This window comes from Strongylocentrotus purpuratus, unplaced genomic scaffold, assembly GCF_000002235.5.
Source record: "Strongylocentrotus purpuratus isolate Spur 01 unplaced genomic scaffold, Spur_5.0 spur5_scaffold_11, whole genome shotgun sequence".
Taxonomy (NCBI): Eukaryota; Metazoa; Echinodermata; class Echinoidea; order Camarodonta; family Strongylocentrotidae; genus Strongylocentrotus; species Strongylocentrotus purpuratus.
The window spans coordinates 2,453,749-2,466,895 of record NW_022145596.1 but is presented as its reverse complement, the minus strand read 5'-3'; the positions used below and the strand labels follow the sequence as shown (position 1 = coordinate 2,466,895).

General features: G+C 35.5%; 1 protein-coding gene across 1 annotated transcript; it reads right to left on the bottom strand.

Moving 5' to 3' along the window:
* Window positions 1-2,452: 2,452 nt before the first annotated feature.
* On the bottom strand, window positions 2,453-9,318 carry LOC582054 (ST8 alpha-N-acetyl-neuraminide alpha-2,8-sialyltransferase 11). Its single transcript, XM_782027.5, has 4 exons — window positions 9,002-9,318; window positions 7,238-7,364; window positions 4,681-5,214; window positions 2,453-3,722 (listed from the first exon to the last, which is right to left on the bottom strand). Exons 1-4 carry the CDS (start codon window positions 9,168-9,170, stop codon window positions 3,434-3,436), a joined length of 1,119 nt encoding a protein of 372 aa, XP_787120.1. The 5' UTR covers window positions 9,171-9,318; the 3' UTR covers window positions 2,453-3,433.
* Window positions 9,319-13,147: the final 3,829 nt, after the last annotated feature.

Here is a 13,147-nt window from a genome sequence, read left to right as displayed (position 1 = left end):
AACAATCAATATCAAATATAATTTTGTTTTAAAACAAGAATCTTAATATTAAGCGAAGTCCGCCATTTTGATCAAAAATGCTAGAAGCTTCCACAAAGCCACAAAGCCACAATTCGAACAAGAAACACGGTATCAAATTTGTCTGATTGAGTTCAAGGGCATTGTTCAGAATTGAATTGAACTGTGATTGTACGTCAGTATGTCTGCCTTATCGTCGTAGGAATGTTACAGCAATTAGTTTATGTTCGATTTCATTCCCTTCAAAATGTTAGCATAGCTCCAACAGAAAAATCTAATAAATTCTCGGTTTTACATTGGCTTTTCTCCGTCGTAGATGGGGTAAATCAATTACAGCCATTGCAGCTAGTCTCTCAATAAATTATGCTTTGGATATAGTCCCATAAGTACTTTTGAAGGAGTATAATTATCTCACTCCAATTGTACATATCAAAAATAGCGTTCGAATGAAATCTCACACCAGGAAATATCATTCGCTAATTTGTGCATTCTCACCCGTTCGTCTGGTCGTTTTGTTTTGTTTTTCACTTATCTGAATTGTTCGCCTATGTTATCTTTTTTTAGCTTAGTATTTATGGATGTATAAGCATTTTTGTTACTTTTCATTTTTGTCAATATTCTTATCTAACATATTTATATCTACTCTATGAACGACTGCCAATACTGTCGCTTATTCTTTATCTAGCATAATCGGTATTATGAGTTATGTTTTCCTTTTATGAAACTCGGTATGCCCTTTATACAATATCTGCTAGGCTACTACATATTTCGCGTTATTATTGCTTATTCTCATTTCTGTTTCAAAATAATGTACACATGCAAGAAAGAAAAAATTTGGACGCGGACCCATCATTATGTAGCATCTTTGGCTGCAAATAAAAAGAAAAAATAGTTAATAAGCTTACATAGAGTCAGTACGATAGACGCGGGGTTTGTGAGTTTGTTTCGCCCAACCTAAGTGCCTTGTTGTACTGGAGATCATTTTTTATTTCGAACATAAAATATTCATACCAGTATTACTTAACTTATCTATCGGATGGAACATGGACTGAATCGTAGAGTAATATATTTCTAATTGTGCTTGCCGTAGATTTATTGTGATCATGTGCCGAATTGAGATAGTTGTGTAGTTATTATCGTTGTTATGTTGAAATAGTTGTATATACAATTAAAAAAAGTATAAGTTCAAAACAGCTACGCCTGATCACGTGAATCAACATGACATTAAAGACATTGGAATTATTTTCCTCTAAAGTAGAAACTTAGAAAAAAATACCCTTGTAGTGCAAATACTGTCAGCAAAATGTTATAGGATAGAGTATGCCATGGTGTAATGTTTGAATGATTTTTCAAAGATTTTGTATCCATCGTTGTTTTTTAATGTACCTCTCATGAGGAAATGTTTTGTTCAAGGGAGATTAATGAACTTTCGTGGCGTGATTTTAGACGTTTCCAATGTAAATGCAGCTATTTAATTGCTTATTTTGTCATAATGAATATTTGTATATTGTGTACATTGTAATAAAATGATACAGTGATGAATGTTAATCAAGTTGATGTGCGGGGGTCTCTTTTATTGTTGCCCTGTTGCTCCACCACCCCCTTCTCCCCCCCTCCCTCCCACCCCTCTCACTCTCTCCACCTCCTTCCACCCCTCCCCCCTTCGATCGCCTTTACCCCTCTCTCTCTCTTTCTCTCTCTCTCTCTCTCTCTTTCTCTCTCTCTCTCACTCTCTCACTCTCTCTCTCTCCCTCTATCTATCTCCCTCTCTCTCTTTATGCTCCTCTTATACCACTCATCTCTCTTAAAAATAAAAATGAGTTCTGATGGTAAATATAGAAAATAAATTCTCTCAGAATCCAACGTATACACTGAATGTTCAAGATTACAAATAAATGACATGTGCTGAACAAGTTTGGTCGAAATGTATAGTGGCTGAGTAATGAGCATAGAAAGATAAGAAAATCCGGGTAAGTAGGCCCGACACCATGTCACTGTGCTGTGCAAATGAGAGATGTGGTTTTTATCGAAGATGATGCCCAGTACGTTTTTGTGCGTTTGTTTTTATTTTACTGGTTCAAAAAACCAATCTACTGCAGGATAAACAATCCAGAATAAATCAGAGCAACTTTCTCTCAAAATACGATTCCCATACCAGAGCTCAAGGTTAGCTTTAATCTCTATCTCTACTTTGACATGTATACGTTTTATATAAGAAAATTGATAAGCAGAAACCTACTCTTTAAAGCTGTCATCAACATAATTTCATTATTTTACAATCATATTATACATGATTTAGCAGTATATTCTAAAATATTGATATATATTTTAAATCATAAGATCTAACGTAAAATATGCTAATGGAGCTTGCACAGAGACGAACCAAAACTCAAACGATAGAATAAAAGAGTAAAACCACGTGAAAATAGCTTAAAAGCTTTTGTACTACATTTATTTTTATCATTACAAACACCGACAAACAAAGTATGAATTGGGGAAACTATTGTGTGTTATAACACCCTGATTCGTTTCTTCATTTGTATTTAGTGCAAGTGCAAAATTTGCTTGTTATCATTGTTTTCTTCATTATTTAGTCACCATTTTAATTAAAACATATTTCTCTTCAAATTGACTCTTTCTATAAGTTAAATACAGTTAAGAACGATACTATGCTAAAAGTACAGATTTAGCATATCACTAGATTAAGTAATAAAAACGAGAATACATTTTTTTTTAAATCCTACAAAATAATGTAGAAGACATTTCTAAAGGCTGAGCAAGTATATGACATTATCAAAAAATAACTATACATGAAAGACATTTTTTCACTTGCATTAATTTGAAAGACAGTATAGGCCTACTTTATAGGTAGAGTGGCAGTTGGTAGCAAAGAAGAGAGAGAAAGAGAGAGAGAGAGAGAGAGAGAGAGACGGGAGAGGTACTTTAATGCATTCCCCATTTCGATTATCTTTCATCATAAGCAGATTAGAACAGTTCTTAAATTATTTTGCTCACCTGCTTCGCTCGCACGCAAATGAATTACCATACCATACACCCAACCAGGAGGAAGGCTACAGACAGAAAACTGTAAAACGTTTAAGATGACTTTTGATACTGTTCGATTATTTTAGGTGTGTATACCAGTCAGCGTCTCTAAATGGTAACTTTCCACTTTGTGCAAACCCTTTGAAGACGCCACCCCAAGTTTTTTTTGGTTGATGCCCTTCCTTGAAAGATTGACCAAGTGATTTTCAACTAGGAATATAAACCAAATACGGTGCTGTATAATTATTATCGACTATGAAAAGGTCAGTAAGTAATTGTATTTTGTTCTCTTATTTCGTGACTCTAAACTTTGGGGATATAAATCGATTTGAAAATATAACTCGCAGAAAAAAATGAAAAAAATAAAAAATCAGGTGACGTCAAATATTTTATCGTAACAGCGCTCCGTGACTAAGCGGAGTGCGCCATCTTCTGCTAACTTTTGTAAAAGCGAGAATTCTTTTGGCATATTGTGAAGGCCGAAGGAATGATTTCCTTTCAACGGCCCCGTATCTGGCTCGTAGTAATGGTATCGCAAGGTGCGTCCCCGGGAATCCTCCGGGAACGGGAAAAATCCATACATGGTGACCTCATCACAGTGTAGTAGAGCTGCAGTCATCACAGATAGACCCGTCGAAGGCACTGGCATGTTCCATACTCTACCAACACAAGTTTAAAGAAGAAAAAAACATATTGAGAAGTCATCAATGATTTGATTTGACAACAAGGTATTGAAGTCCCGGCCCCCCCCCCCCCCCCCTCCACTCCGGGGTAGGAATGACCGCATACGTGTTACCAAAATGTCCGGTAAAGGGGTATTTTTCGTGCGACAAAGTCCGGTCCGAGAATTGTAAAAAAAGGGGGTGTATTTGACTTTTCACCGGAGATTTCTTTAAAAAGGGGTGTTTTTTCTTTTTCTCTCTCATCTCTTTGGACTCCTGAGAAATTATTCCGAATTAAGGGGGGGTACATTGAGCATTTTTCCGAATTTAGGGGAGTCTCCAAGGCAGGAAAAGCCCGTGAAAAGCCCGCGAAAGGGGGTTTCGGAAATGTTGGCAGTCCTCAGATAGGGGGTGCTTTCAAAAACAGGGAACAAGCATACGCGTACCCTAAATAACACTGAGTGGGGGGGGGGCGGGATTGAAGTTGCCCTTCAGAGTTGATTTTTTTTTCGAAAATATTTGCGATTGTGTCACATGTATGATCTTTTTTAAGACTTTTTAAAATCTTTTTTAAGAGAGCACACTGAAGAGCACGAGTGGCTAGTTAAGTATATAATTCATATTGGTTACATAATTTGTATTTTTTAATGGAACGGGAACATAAATACTACTAATTATACTATACTAGATACTTTTAAAACATGCACAGGACATGCAAAATGAGCACTCTTATTCCGGTTGCACACGAGGCTTCGAATCGATCGGGTTAAAATCAAACCCTACACGGAAATTAGACTACACGTCAGAAATTCGGCGCTATGTTTGAAAAATTCTAGTTTTATGTACGCTATCACTCTGACCATGAACAGGTTCATGCTCTGACACGATGCGTCAAAGAGCAACATAGTGACGTCATGCACGTGTACATTATGCTAAATTGAGAACTGTTTCTTACTTCGATGCGAGGTACATTAAGGATTCGGGGGTGTACGCCCAGGCAGGTTGGAGTTGTAGAGTATCTCTGAAGGAAACAGCTATTTGACTCAATTTCTCTGGAAAACCTAAAGGATACCAGACGATACTGCTATCAGTGACAGTACCATTCAATCTATTAATGTACATCCATCCTTGCACCGTTGTATTCAAGTCTTTCGAGAGTGTCTCCAGCGCGAGAAGCTCCATCCGATTTAAGGTGATGAGGTCGACTTTGGATCCGACATCTCTGGAGAACTCACCGTCCACCGGGGCAAGGTTCAATCGGAAAACGAAGTCGTGGTCGTCGATCTCACGCCCACAGAGGCTCGATAGAAGGATGCCTGAGTTGCCTACCACAGCGCATCGGTGACCCACCGGTGAGGGCAGCACTTCTGTTTGGTTGTGCTCCATGATCGTGGATAAGTTGGTGCCGAACTTATAATTTTCGGGGTCGATGTCACGACGAAATATCCTAAATGTTGTACTCGTATTCAAGTATTTCAATATCTTGCGCCTGCATGGTGGAAAACAATATTAAAAATCAACTACATTCCGTACTGGAATTTTGTATATAAATTGGCTTAACATGAGCCCATTAACCCCCCCCCCCTCCCTCCCCCAAAAAATTGGAACGGTTCTGATTTGCCTGTCAACCCCACCCTTTACAATACAAACATGATCTTACGTGAATATCCTACTTATTCAAATTTAATTCAATGTCAGTATAGAAAATTATGGTTCATTTGAGCATTCACTAAAAATTAAAAATAAGTTTTGGGTAGGTTGGTTTATAGACATTTTGAAGAAAACTATCACTAAACTATATATTTAAAAAAAGAAACACATCTTAACATCGCAGGAGTTTTTTTTAATCACTCCCCCACCCCCACCCCCCCCCCCCTCGTCGAAAAAAATTGTGGGTATGGAAATATAAAAAGTTTACTTTTAGTATGTATACTGTTGCCCACAAAGCTGGAATTAAAAATTTCCTTTTTTATGATATCCCTAATGTGATTTATGCTTGATAGATAAAGTTCATATTTTTATAAATAAAGTTCTGAGATAATATAAGCTTTATCTATTAATAATAAATCACATTCTCACAATCATTTTCATAAAAAGAGGAAAGAACGAGTTGATATCATCCCAACTTTTCGGGCCACAGTGTATTACAGCGCATTTTAGGTAAGACAAACTTCACAATCATTTAGAAACGAAGAACCCTTTTGCCTCACTTTTATTGCACAAGAGCACACAATTCTGACAATAAATAAATATCGGTCAATTGTTATCACCTCATAAAATGTGCACTTCCAGCTTTTGATGGTCATGGTAAGTGTGCTGCATAATCGTAACCCTCGCTATCAGTTATATATCCTATCAAATTAAGTCATCTTTGAAAAATTATATCATACACGGTATATATTTTTCTGACTTGTTTTCAATTGGAAGATCGAGCCTGTGATCTTTATCACATTGTGTGCTGGTAAGCCTGAATCCGATGACCGGGGTAATAATATATATATATGTAAAGCGCTTTGAGAGGGCCTTCGGTCCTGAAAAGCGCTATATAAGAACTAGCTATTATTATTATTATTATCTACTGGGTGCAAGCCAAAAATTTCTTTACAACAAAAATATAAGCATTTACACAACTGTTTTTCTCACTAAATTAGCAACCAGTGTCAGGTGCGTATATGGACTTGAAACTCATTAACTCAAATGTATTTATAAATCAAATTTTAACATGGTCTTATATTACGTGCAACTTGGCAATAGTAAACCTGCTAATTTCAATCCATACAAGTGCCATGTTCGGCAATGCATCAGGAAATAGGGGAATAATATGTCGGAAAGTTTAATGTATGTTGTATAATCATTCAATGAACATAGTCCACGAGTTCATGGTCCGTGTATATGCACGACTATTGATACACTAACCCTCCAAAACACCAACATTGATTATCAATTATAATTTATAGTTAAATTGCTAATGGTGAATATCAAGATTTTAGTCATTTTAGATTAGAATGAGCAATTTAACTATAAATTATATACCTGTTGTTTTCCCCAGAAAGTGTAGAAATAGAAGTAGAGTCAGAGAGTGATGACCTCTAAGATATTTTATTGTAAGTTTCATCTAAAAGATTCCAAAGTCGCAAACTATTAAGTTAGCTTCATCCCGACTGAGTCGTATGTGCACAATACAATTGTAAAATTAAATTGTTTGAACTTTTTATAAAAGACGAACAAATTATTTACCCGTTTTGTTTGATATAATAATTGTACTTTTATCATGACATAAACCAACAACTAAAAAGTGTTGATAATATCTTTTGTATGATAAGTATGCCACTATGGAACCTCATATGACATCTTCAAAAAAATGATAATTTGCCGACATGATGATTATGCTATTTAATACGCCTGTCCACGATATCATTTCTTTTTAAACCGTTGAACAATTTGAAATGTTTGGTGGCTTATCCGTACAAAAAGAGGTTCTGAGCTTGATGATACATGTGGCTCGTACATACCTAGCATCTTCTATGGCTTGAGTGGATAACGGTTTCATTAGCTGTACCCGACGTCGATGATGAGGGGCTTGCTGGTCAACCGTTACATTCAAACCTTCCGGGGTACCGCCGGCGTCGGCCAGTCGAACTACAAGGCGAATATAACAATGTTAATGATGATGATTGTTATGTACATCAAAATAAAAAGATTTGTTGAGATGATAATGATATAATAGTAAAACTACGAAGACAACAGGCATGGTGAGAGATCAAAAACTATATTGATGGCCCCATTGAGATTATTTTGTTAAAGTTTCCGTGTCAAGTACAGGACTTAAAGAGAAGGTTGAGTTCTGGGGAGAGGTAAACAATAATTTGTGAGCGTTATCATTCTTATCATGCAGGTATGGAAGAACATCAGAGAAAAAATGTTCCCTGAAAAGCATGGCTCTTAAACATGACAAGTAACAGCTTAGAAACAAGGCCAGATTTGTATGCTACATAAGTCTCATATACATCTTTCAGTGTACATTGCTTGTTAATTTACCAAGAATGAGTCGAATTTCTTATCATTTTGATGACTACAGAACCTTGCATTACACAACAATACTTATATGCTACATAATAATCAACTTGTTCTGATCGATTCCACACCGCTTCTTTTACAATGAAATCGCATGACCAGAACTCAACTATATATTTAAACCAACCTTTCATTATTGTTTTGACAATATTGGAGACAATAGATTTCAAATACAATAGACAGTTTTTCGTAATTTAATCAAATCGAATTGTTGCTAGGTAGGACAAACATTATGGTTCTACCCAGGCGCGTACGCAGGGGGGGGGATGAGGTGTTAACCCCCCCCCCCCCCTCTCAATTTTTCGTTAGTGAAAAAAGAAAAAAAGACCATATTGCTCATTCACCCGTGGTAAAAATATTGTAAGTAGGGTATCATTGGACAGAAAATAAATTACTCTTCATCACGAAATCAATATCAAAGTCATATTGGTTATGAATTTTTAATTAGGAGCTACCAAAGTTGAGTACACTTTGTTTAAATACGCACTATATGTCAGCATCAAAACGAATAGACGTAATGAAGTAGTAGAGTTGTAATATTAAATTGGAACGGTATTATCACCATTAATTGTTTTAATATGCTTAAATAATTGATTTGCTGTGTTAAATTTGATCTGAATCGCTTTGAAATAATTCAGAATATCTAGAATGTCATTCAAACATTAATTCCTTATTTTCTATCAACTGCGTTCATATGAAAGACAATATTATACGCCTTGTAGGATGTGTTATCAACTATTTTGAGGCGACTAAAAGACGTCACTTAAGTTATAAACCATTCCTGTCTTTTAGTAATGACTTTATGATGGAATACACTAAAGGTAAAGACCAGTATTGGAAACGCCCCAATTTCAAAAAATAAAATGGAAGCTCTCATTACCAATCATGAAAGAATATGTTTTGACTAATACATGATAATAAAAAATTTGCCGGAAAACCGCCTACTAATTCATATATCTGGTAAATTTGTTTCTCTCATGGTTTGTGAGAGATATAGGGTAGTCCCATATCTTTCTGTGTATAGTGCTTGTAACTTTACGAAGACTGGGCCAAATTTCTTTTCATTTTGATGATTCCAGAACCTTGCAGATGCTAGATGCTAGATGATCAACCTTTTCTGATCGATTCCACAATGTTTCTTTCACAATGCAATCGCATGACCATAACTGGTCTTAACAGTACGTAACACTTAAAGCACTTACCATCATCGAACGTGTGCTCATGGGAATATTCTGATCTGACAGAACGAACTATGCCTTGGAATTTGATAGTATTCAGATACCACAACAAAAAGGCGAAGCTGATTTCGGCTACGACGATACACAAACTTCCCCCTTTCCTACGTCTCCGTAGATTACTTATGAAAACCATTTTGAAGTGAACATGGGCGTCGTCGATCTGCTAAACGATCTCCTTGTTGATCACAGTCAGTATACCTTGATCGCAATCCGCCTAAAAATCGTCGAGAACAAATTAAAATAATGCCACCTGTTTATGAATAGTTTATAACATCTGCCTATAAATGCCCGGCGCAGGCTGTAAAAACCGACTGGTCTGTGATTGGTTTGCGACCGAATGATTATGAGATATGACGTCATCAAAGCTCATGTCAGCTTGTGGGTTCGGTTCGTTACGGTGTTCAGAATAGTTATTTGTTTGTTTCATTTGGGATCAGTCTTTATTTTATTATTTCATTCGCAATATTTTATTTGTTTAATTTAAAAAAAGAAGAAGTATATTTGAACCGGTTTACCGCGTGAGTGAGTGAGGTGCAGGGGCGGCGATTTCTTTTCATGACCAGGGGGGGGGGGACGAAATGCGAAATACTACTCCTACTACATGTACTAGGAAGAAGGAGGGGAAGAGGAAGAATCTTATTGTTTATTTTCTGTATTATCGAGGCATACAAATGCACAGGGAGGTAAAAGAGGGAAAAGTAAGGCGACGAAGAGGGAGAGAGAGGGAGAGGGAACGAGAGGGGATAGCCTATGGCCCGGGTTCAAATTCAGTTCTCTTTAATTTATTTGACCAAGTACTGATGATCATAATTTTATCTACCATGTGATTGCCATGTGTACGCCACATCGAATAGCACTAGCTCACATTTTGTTATTGTTGTCAAGAACTTATTGACATACAGCAAGTAGATTTTCATCATGTGTTTGATTTTGTACTGGAAAAAAGATCAAACACATCATCATAATCTACAGAGTGCAACCAAAAATTTCTTAACAACAATTGAAATTTCTTTCAGGAAGGCTAACACCAAAAGCTGTTTTTGATTTAAAGAGCATCGTAGAGACGATGAACAAATAAGAATAATAATACATTCACTTCTATTTTCCCCACCAAATAATCCGAACAAAAGAATCAACCGAGGGTAATCAACTGTTAAACGAATTTATCATGAGTCCTTGAAAAATAAATTAATACTGCTTGTCAAATATTATTGAAGAACAGCAAAGGCGAACGTGATTGTCGCTACAATTCAGAAATCATTGCTTGCATTGCTTTTCTCTCAAAGTTACCGTGAGATATCAAGCTACATAGAACTATGATCGACACAAAAGATATTGTCTTGAAAACAGTCAGAAACATTAGAACTTGAATGAATAAAAAATAATGCAAATGAATAAGACTAGAATGAATAGGACACAAGTTAATTTCTACCATTTAAATCATCCAGTACCAAATACCTGAGCAAAATTCGAACCAGATGCATTTAATGGTAAACTTAAAGACAATGATTCATGACAATTGTCAATTGTCATGAGTTTATCGTCTAGACGTATTGCAAAAGATAATCAGAATAATAATGATCAGAATGATACCTCTACTATAAGGCCTAATTCTACATGTACTATACTACACTACTGCCATTGTAGATTATGCTGATAATACAGATGATAATAATGATATGATAACAATTATAATAATACTATATACTTATACTAATCGTCATCAAAATCATCATGTTCATATTCATCATAATAATAACAACAATAACGATTATAATAATTACAATAATAACTTATCTTAACGATAATAATCATGATAAGGATAATAATCACAATAACAAACATAATAATTACAAAAATAACATTAGTAACACCACCAACCATAATAATCATTGTTGTCATTATTATTGTGATACTGCTTCTAATACTACTCCTACTACATGTACTAGGAAGAAGGAGGGGAAGAGGAAGAATCTTATTGTTTATTTTCTGTATTATCGAGGCATACAAATGCACAGAGAGGTAAAAGAGGGAAAAGTAAGGCGACGAAGAGGGAGAGAGAGGGAGAGGGAACGAGAGGGGATAGCCTATGGCCCGGGTTCAAATTCAGTTCTCTTTAATTTATTTGACCCAGTACTGATGATTATAATTTTATCTACCATGTGATTGCCATGTGTACGCCACACCGAATAGCACTAGCTCACATTTTGTTATTGTTGTCAAGAACTTATTGGCATGCAGCAAGTAGATTTTCATCATGTGTTTGATTTTGTAATGGAAAAAAGATCAAATACATCATCATAATCTACAGAGTGCAACCAAAAATTTCTTAACAACAATTGAAATTTCTTTAAAGGAAGGCTAACACTAAAAGCTGTTTTTGATTCAAAGAGCATCGTAGAGACGATGAACAAATAAGAATAATAATACATTCACTTCTATTTTCCCCACCAAATAATCCGAACAAAAGAATCAACCGAGGGTAATCAACTGTTAAACGAATTTATCATGAGTCCTTGAAAAATAAATTAATACTGCTTGTCAAATATTATTGAAGAACAGCAAAGGCGAACGCGATTGTCGCTACGATTCAGAAATCATTGCTTGCATTGCTTTTCTCTCAAAATTACCGTGAGATATCAAGCTACATAGAACTATGATCGACACAAAAGATATTGTCTTGAAAACAGTCAGAAACATTAGAACTTGAATGAATAAAACATAATGCAAATGAATAAGACTAGAATGAATAGGACACAAGTTAATTTCTACCATTTAAATCATCCAGTACCAAATACCTGAGCAAAATTCGAACCAGATGCATTTAATGGTAAACTTAAAGACAATGATTCATGGCAATTGTAAATTGTCGTGAGTTTATCGTCTATCTAATTGCAAAAGATAATCAGGATAATAAGGATCAGAATGATACCTCTACTACTAGGCCTACTTCTACATGACTATACTATACTACTGCCATTGTAGAATATGCTGATAATACAGATAATGATATGATTAACAATTATAACTAGACTTTAATTCGTCACTTTGACGAATTAGGTGATACGTATGCTATTTTTGTATCATGAAAGTGTGCCGATCATGATCTAATGATAATATTCATAAATACGATAATAAAGATATTGATGATGATGATTTATTTGTTTTAAATGACGATGACAATGATTAAAAGTGGTATAGCGCCCCCTTCAGGTATTCGATAGACAATTGTTATATGATTAATTTACTAAACAAGCTCAAATTTTCGCCTGATTGCAGAGCCTACCATCATTGAACTGATATTTCGACGCACTACATACGCAACATAATGAACAAGTCTAGACTGGAATGTAGTATCATTCACCTCCCATAGGCATAAGACGCATATTAAGCAAACAATCTAATGACGTCATCAAAATGAATAAATATTGGTAATAATCTTGTGAAGAATTGTCTCAGCTACAACGTATCAAAATTTAGAAGAAAATTGATCAATATTTGCAGAGATACAATCATTTTCTGTAAATATGTTGACGTCATAATATGCAAATTCGTATTTTGTCTTCCAAGGCCATTATGATGACGTTAAAATGTACTTAATGGCCAAATGAGAAATGAAATCATATCTCCGACTCATATAATCAAAATAAAAAAACAATCGGGGGGTCTAGGTGCATCCCAAAGAGCTGTGATGGATTTTGTGTAATCATGTTTTTGCCTGTATATGCTATGTATTACATGTACTCGTGCGCACGGCAATTTATCTTAAACGGACGCGCATTCCGTTATGAAATATCATGAAAGAACAACAAATTGCATTTCTTTGTTGTGTAATGGCGTAACACGCAAAAACGCGCGTGCGTAATCTTCGAAATTCTTTAATGGCCTAGAACATACTCTGTTTTGATTAAAAAGTGAATTTGAGCATTTTAAAATTCAGACGCGCGCGGATTTTGATGAGATGTTATGTCGAACCTTGACCTGAAGTTCATGTGTTTTAAATATGGTTCAGTTTTGATGACTCGTTATGAAGATATGATTAAAAGTTGATTTACACAAAATAGCGCCTGGATGACGTCACGATGATTTTGAGTTACTGAAAAGTGTCAC